We start from the raw sequence: 8,120 nt of genomic DNA, 5'->3' as shown, positions 1-8,120 counted from the left end.
AAGAAGCACTAGATTTTCATCCGTGTGAAGGAAATTTGGTGATGAAATTATTGGTAAAGAAAGGAGAATCCCAGAAAATTAAGAAGACCCACAGCGAATGCCATACCGGTCTTTTCTTTAATCCCATCAGAGCCATTTCCATGGGAACACGTGTTCAGGTCTGGAATGCTTACCTAGAGCAGACGTTGTACGTTTGCTGACAGCGTGTAGTGCGGTAGGCAGGTATACGGAAAACGGCTGGCTCACCGGGGCCATTGGTACTAAACAGGCAACTTTTTCTACTGCAGGCAAAGAGGGAGAGGCCCTAATAATTTAGGATAAAGAATTATTTGTAATTTATGACTCCCAAAAGGAAAACTAAGCTTTCAAAAGCTGAATATCGTGTTTTTCAACAAACACTGGTTGATAGGGAAATATTTTTGAGAAGAATTCTGGCACAGGCATCCGCTCTCGACCCCCGGTCAGGCAGCCAGGCTAAGTTCAGTACCTGCCTCAGTAGAGTACTTTCTTCATCTGGGTTTGCCACAAACCAGCTTGCCACAGAGTGTAGGAGCTGACTCCTTTCTGGTCATTTCTCTCTGAGAAGTCAACAGGATGTCCAAGATGCTTTGAGGGAATCTTTGGAAATGTGGTGGTTATTTCGAATCCCCTTGTGGAGGGCTCCTGAGCTCAGAAGTCAATTCAGTTTCCTTGAAACTGGCAGCTTGGGAGTCAGGTCACAGCAGATGGTGTGGGCTCCTTGGGGCAGCCCTAGATGGGGCAAGGCAAGTCTGTCTACACCTTCCAGCACAGTGCGACAGGTCTCTGCCTTTCTAAGTGACTGTTTGACCTGGGAAAAACCTTGCCAGGCGGCACACTGTGGCAAGTAGATATAAAAACAGGAGACGTTAAATCTCTTCCCTCAAATATATTCCATTTGGTATCATAATGTGTCATACACTCAGATTTGAATGTTGTTGAATATCCCCAATTACCCCATTCTGTTATAGCCATATTAGGTTGAAAAGGAAACACATACACAAACAAGTCTGTTTTAACCTGAAATAATTTTGTTGATATTTGAATTGCTTTCAGTGGGACATTTGCTTTCAACCACAAGATATCTCCATCTGGATTATCGGAGTACAAAATCTCTTCTCTCCCCCCTCCCCCAACCAAAACAAAGAAACAAACAAAACCCCAAACCCACAACTCAGCTTCAAATAAGTTTTGAAGAAATGAGACTCTAAATATTTACATATGGGTCGAGAAATAAATCACAAAACTATTTACAAAAATACACAAGCTTATATGCATTAACAATTTACACCAGTTCACAAAAATATTAAAACATAAAAAAAAAACACTATATAAATTAAAGTTAAGAACTCAAAAGTATGATCTAAGACTTCCTAGGATGCTTCTCTCATGCAGGTCATGGCTGAAAAAATCAGGTTTTGCTACCTTAGAATCTAAACTGTGAAACAACCATTTTTAGTCTTTGAACGCTAACAGTACTAATCAGAAAAGGAAAAAAGACCCTCTGTGCACACCAACATTAAAGTATACCATTCCTGACATTTCCGTAACACACAGTACTGATAATCACATGCCTCTAACCATTTGGAAAGTAACTTTCTGACATACTTCTGCTTTCCTTATTATTTCCTTACACACACTGCTCAGACGATACTTGGCCAACATGATGAATGGATGACTGACAAACGGGGCTGGGAACGGGTATTTGGACTTTGCAGGCTCCGTTTTTAACTCAAAGGGCACATTCCAAATTTATGCCATATGTGTCTATTGCTGTTTCCCATGTGGTCACCCAGTCTTCTATCTCCACTCATATTAATGGTCCCTCTTCTTTACATAGTCCTAGAATTTTTCAACCTGACTCTAACTTAAAAAAAAAATGCTCTGCCATTATAAAAGTGTGCATGCCCTATCCGTGGGACCATCCCGGAGACTTGCATGTTTTAAAGGAAACTGAATACAATAAGCAGTAAGACTCGGATGAAATTAATAAGAAAATGGCACCTCTGGGGCGGTCAGCGAAGTCTCCGGCCAGATGTCTAGGGCGTATTCGTTTCAGTCAAACCAAACTGGGACATTGGAATTTTGCCAAAAAGATACAATCTGGAGACATGGCGAAGAAAATACCAATCGAATTCAATTATGGGTTTGATGCACAAGGGCAGCTCCATTTCCTTGATCACAATGTTCCGTATCAAAGCTCGAACATTTAATTACTGCTTGTGAAGCCGCACACAAGGTGAACTATGCTGAGGTAACCTGGCTCACAGTGATTTGCCGTGCACTTTCTACCCTACAAGACCAGAAAGGGAAAGATACAGGCAAAGTCCCTCAAAGAACTGACTCCAAAGTTAAGGCTGTCTCTACATCAAGTGACACAACTCTAGATTTTACCTATAGTTTGTGTTTCACGATTATACCAGTAATTTGGGTCATTCTTCTGTATTCAAAATATTCACCTGATATTTCTAAGCCCATAGGACATTAATAAAGTAATTGCTTTGAGGAATTAACCTTAGTATTCATAAAATAGATTTAGGTTCAGGAGTAAACAATGTGTGTGACAACAGATCCACAAATATTAAGATTGGACAGGACTCCTTCAGCCACCTCCTTCTGGGCTCTCCGTTACTAACACCATCTGTACCTCGTCATACCGGCTCCTTTCTAACGCTCCGTGCTGCTGGTGAGAACTTACAGGGCATGTGTGACCTCAGAGGGGTAATGCATTGCCTACTTGACAAAAAGATGGTTAAGGTAAAAAAAAAAAAAAACGTTAATGCTGCATACTCACCAAAGATCAAAATCCTGTATGTAGCACCTGACATGTTTGTGTGCTAGAAGAAAGTGTCCTATCAGGTTTCCTAACACTGTGACTATATTCCCATTGTGTCTACATGTTTAATCTAGAGACCTCCGTTTCCACAGACCTTTCACAGGTCAGCATTTCAGGATTGCTACCATGATCTTTATTGACTGAATTCCTCTCATCAATTCTGGGGAAACAAAAGAAAACCTTGTAGAGTAGCTCCACATATAAATAAATGTGTTCTTAAAACTTTATTTTTTTCTAAATATAAACCCTTAAAATGCAATCACATGATTTTCTTTTAAATAAAAAAAAGAACTGGCAGGAATCCTAATCTTTATACAATTTCACAGCAATAATAGCAGCATGTTTTTAGCCTCGTAAAAGATTTCTTCCTTTGCTCTAAATAAAAGTTAATTCCAAGTTTTAAAAAGCCAGAGCAGCAATCATCCAGTAAATGGAATGAAATTCTCCTAGTGTCTTCTACAAACTGAGCTTTTAAAACATGTGCATGGACAAAACTCAAGTATTACTGAGAGTTATGGAATGCCACGACAATCTAAACTCGTTTGTAAGTATAGGACTGCCTTGTCAGTCTGGCATATGTGCTCGGGGGGCAGGGGGTGTTGAGAAGATGGAGTGGAGTGGCCGGCCAGACAGTGGTCTGCTCCTGCTCCAACCGGGAACGTGACTTTCAAAAGAAAGTCCTGGGTACTCAACATGTTTAACATGCCCGCAGAGTTGTAAGAGCTATTCCTGCGATGCTGGTGTATATGGTAATTAAGGACGACTGTGGTTGCACAAGTACAGTGTGAACAAACAGCACGTGAATCCTTTAGGATGTAAACAGTGAACTGCCCAGAATTCTGGTGCAATGGGGCTGTGCACTAAGTGTAATTATTGCAGGGGCTTGCAGTTTACTAACAGGTAATTCGTAGCTACTTTAAGAGTTCCCAAGAAACCTGTACTCTGGTTTAGAAACAGAAATTAACATGTAAATTTGTAATCATGATAAACGATGTGTATTTATCCACCAGTCAAGTCATGCTGGGTTTGTTTTTTTTTTCTCCCAATGGCGGGGGGCGGTGGGGGGGAGTGGCTTTGGAGAACAAATGGTGTGAGATGTTTTACTAGGATTACAATTTATCAAATATTATTGAGAGAAAAAAAATTACTGAAGGCAGGCAACACATCAGAAGCACTGATGGGGTTCTGTGGTGCTAACAAAGTTCACTGAGTTCTGCCTACGAAGCTTCTTCTCACTTTAGAATCCCTTCTGCAGTGGACATCAGCCTGCTCGCCGAACTGCACGGAACAACTCTGAGAAGGATGAAAAGGACGTGGTTCAGCTTGGGTCTAAATGGCCTGACATTTTATGATGACTCTTTCTTAAATGCTTCAAGTCTTAATTCCTTTATTGTTTTTTGTAATTATAATGTGCTAATTGTCTGACAGAATCATCTGAAGGATCGGGGAGAAGTTTTTCTCTGTTCGAATTTAACACACCAGACCCTTCCAAGTCAGGGAGAAGGAAGTGAGGGTAACTGAGTGTCAGTCTGGGCACCTGCATGGCTACTGAAAAAGTACGGAGGAATGCCACAGAAAATGCAAAAGCCTACCAGGAAATAGACAGAAACTGCTCTGCGCTATATAGCAAACATTAAGAAGGACAAAGTTAAATTCAAATTCGGTGAAAGGCAGTCCTCAGGCTCTTACAAAATTAGCCCCATATGGCAAGTATGGTCTGTGACAAATTTCTTCACTAGGTTTTCAACACAGTGCTTTACAATCATTCAGATTTCTTTTAATGACAAAAATCAGTCTATAGATGGAAGAGGTGGTGATGAAGCAGGAAAGGGGGAAAAATGGTAATTTTTCTTTTTTGTTGTTGTTTTTAATGTGGTAGGGGGGATTGTAGCTTTTTTTTTTTTTTTTTAATCTTTTTGGTTACTGAAAAAAATAGAACAGTCCACTGTCCAGCAGAGGCTGCTTCAACTCTATTGCTCCGGGGCTCATTCTGCATGGATCTGTGTTTCGGGGTGCTGCAAGGACAACTCTGTGGGCAGGAAGGCCCCCTGACCCAGAGCGGTAGCATATGTCCTGTTTTGTGGGTGGGGGAAGCCAGAGGGCACATAGGTCCCCATCGCTCCTCCTGCAAAGCCTCCTCGCTGGTGCTGGGGTGGGGAGTGGTAACCTTCCAGGTTGTCATACTGGGACACAACAGTCATACCGCCCTGGCGCTTGCCGTGTGTTTGGTATTGGTACAGCACAGTGGGGTCCCTCTCCGAATGCTGAGTATGGTGGAGCTTCAGGCTATGACTCCGCTCCGGTTTCGGGGGTGGGACTACTGACTGGCCCAGGTGTTCCTCCTCTTTGTAGCAGTCTCTGGAGTGTTTCTCTGGGGCGGGAGGCTGCCTAGCCCGAGGCCTCTCCAGCTCTTTGGAGAGCCTCACCTCTTTGTGGTTCAGTCTCAGAGATTCCTGCCCCGATGTCATGTATGTCCCTCCAGAGTTATGGTAGCTGGCTGGCTCAGAAGTGTCTGGAATCCCTTTGGGCCCATAATCTAACTGGCCAGCCCCTTGGGGGTAAGGTGGCCCATTTTTTGATTCACATAACTGCCTATGGCTTGCTTCCTGATGTGCCCTGTGCTCAGGGAGACTACAACCCATGTCGTGAAGCTTCCTGTTCCTGAGGCTACTCTGCTTCTGAGGGAGGGATGGTTTCTCCGACTGTCCGTTGCCATATCCTCCGTGGTGGTGGGCTCTATCAAACTCTGGCTCTGGATGCTTCCTGTAGAAGCGCTCCTCTCCCTCGGGACTGACGGCCTTGGCTGCGTGCCGCCCCTCCTTGCCCTCTGCCACTGAGAGAAGTCCAGTTTTCCCAGGATCCGATTTACTACGCAGGTGGATGACATAGATCCCGCCCAGGTCATCCTGCACGGCCGGGGTCATGTTATCATACTGGGACATGACAGGCCCTTTCACCTTCTGCCGAGCGCGGCTCTCTCTCCGGATAGACTGCATGCGGTATTTTTCCATGTCCTCAAGATCCCATGAGGTGTAAGTGTGCTTTACCTCAGCAGTTGGAGGCATGTTGACTACATTATGGTCATTACCAGAGAAATAGCCGGTCATGTTGGCCCGGGGACGTGGGAGCAAACCAGCGTAACTGTAGAAGTTCTTTCCTTGCAGCCTCGGATTGTAGAAGGCAAAATCGCGATTGGGTAGGCGGTGAAGGGGCCTCAGCTGTACTGTGCTGTAGGCGTCCACATCACACAGGGCTCCTTCTGGACTGTAATAGGAGCTAGAAGAACTGGAGTATGGGCTATACCGGTAGTGGACCCGGCCATTCTCAAAGTAAGGCTGAAGCTGAGTGACGTGATAATCTGAGCGGGCCTGGGAGGATTGATATGGCTTATACTGGTACAGGGGTCTTGGGCAGTAGGCTGGTTCATCGTCTGGGGGAACTTCCGTCCGTGAAATGGGAACCGAGCGAATCATGGAAGATGGAGGGGCATGGAGAGACTGTACCCTCCGGATGGTAGGGTACGGAGGAATATCTTCAGGGTAACAACTACTCCTAACGGAGGAGCCCAAAGAAGATACATACTCAACTCGGCCGCATGGCTTGGAGTGATGTCCAGACGCGTTTCTTCCTGGGGCCACGTATGTGTTGTAACGAGGTCCCATGGAGGCTGGTGGCTCTGATCTGGCACCATACACCTGGTGCTGCTCCAATTTATTGTGGTGTGGAGGTACGCTCTGGGGACGGTACTGGCAGTTGGGGATCATACTGAAATGCAGACAGTTTTCTGGACCAAAGGGTTCAGTGGTGACATCAGGCCTCGCAAAGGCGGAATAAGTCGTCTTCTGAGAAGCATGCTTAGGTTGTGGGACAGGAAGTGGTAAAGGCAGAACATCGTCCACAGGAGCTGAGGAAGCAGTGACAAAGGGGTGATAGCTGGCGCTGCTGGCAGGATCTGCACTATTGGAGTGGATGGCAGCGGCCATTTTACTCTCCAGCGTCCTGGTGGGGGGCACCGGTGCAGTAAAGCCACAGGACGAGTACACGGGGACAGACTCGGCGCGCAGGTGCAGTGGTGGGGCCCTGGCACCTTCCCGCACCTTGTCAGGAAGGCCCGGCTGGAAGGCAGGAGCAGACATGGGACACTGAACGGCTGTGCTGCCATCACCGACCAGGACATGTGCGGGGTCATCGGTGGCTCTGGGTTCAGGTAGTCTCTCTGGAGCTGGAACTGCTTGAACCTATTGAAAGATGACCACATTATGAGCTTGTTTTTTATGCTCCCCTCTGTGGAATCAAACACTGTTCGACTCGTAACCCACACTCTGAGGCTATTTGGAGTAGCAGCATGAAATTTCCCAAGCCATGTGGCGGCACTGGTCAAGACGGCAAGCCAGTCCGTCCTCGCTGCCAGGAAAAGAAGGTCTGTGCTGCAGCTGCCACAGCAGCCATTACCATCCTTGGAAAACTGTTCTAACTTACGATCAGTCTTCAATGGGAGACAAGGCTGCTTATGACATGACCTTAATGTGCAGACCAAAACACATAGTCAAGCTCAGGGGCACCTGAGTGGCTCAGTCGGTTAAGCATCCGACTTCAGCTCAGGTCATGATCTCATGATCTCGCAGTCTGTGGGTTTCGAGCCCCATGTCAGGCTCTGTGCTGACAGCTCAGAGCCTGGAGCCTGCTTCGGATTCTGTGTCTCCCTCTCTCTCTCTGTCCCCTGCTCATGCTCTGTCTCTGTCTCTCAAAAATAAGTAAACATTAAAAACATTTTTTAAAGCATAGTCAAGCTCAAAAATATACACCCATCTAGCTAGTCTATCCATCTAGCTCAGCCTCCATGCCAAGAACATTTTGTTAAACAAGGAGAGTTGATCCCAGCTGGAGAGATTTGTGAAGTGAATCACAGTGACAGGTAGCGAGCAGTTTAAGCCCCCGAATCCAGGGAAGGGTAAGGAAGTGACCTGTCTGATGTGCTATTCAAATCAGTTACTGTCTGTCCCCACCTTCTATTCCACCCTGGTCTGTAGCAGCTGAAGCCAAACGGGACCCCCACTGCAACAGTGCTTCCTGAGAAGCAGTTGCTAGAAACAGCATCCTCCACTAAAGACTAGATATTGAAGTCCTTTTAGTTCACGGTGACCACAAAATGCATGGACTACTTTTCTAAAGTACGAGAAAATTTGAAAGAAACTTCAGCATTCTGCATACAACATTCTCTCATCACAACAGATGTCTGGCTGCAGAACAACCTGCTGGCTTATGG

At 45.7% G+C, this 8,120-nt stretch overlaps 1 protein-coding gene across 15 annotated transcripts in view; it reads right to left on the bottom strand.

The window, feature by feature from the left end:
* Nucleotides 1-1,027: 1,027 nt before the first annotated feature.
* ARHGAP32 (Rho GTPase activating protein 32) overlaps nucleotides 1,028-8,120 on the bottom strand; it is a 298,406-nt gene continuing 291,313 nt past the window's right edge. For all 15 annotated transcript variants that reach the window (XM_053203873.1, XM_053203879.1, XM_053203876.1 and 12 more), the window contains one exon: nucleotides 1,028-7,092. In XM_053203873.1, the coding sequence (XP_053059848.1) occupies nucleotides 4,840-7,092 (2,253 nt within the window). In that variant the 3' untranslated portion in view covers nucleotides 1,028-4,839. The remainder of the gene's footprint in view (nucleotides 7,093-8,120) is intronic.

This window comes from Acinonyx jubatus, chromosome D1, assembly GCF_027475565.1.
Source record: "Acinonyx jubatus isolate Ajub_Pintada_27869175 chromosome D1, VMU_Ajub_asm_v1.0, whole genome shotgun sequence".
NCBI classification, from domain to species: domain Eukaryota; kingdom Metazoa; phylum Chordata; class Mammalia; order Carnivora; family Felidae; genus Acinonyx; species Acinonyx jubatus.
The sequence above is the reverse complement of the archived record's forward strand: the minus strand, read 5'-3'. Positions and strand labels throughout refer to the sequence as shown.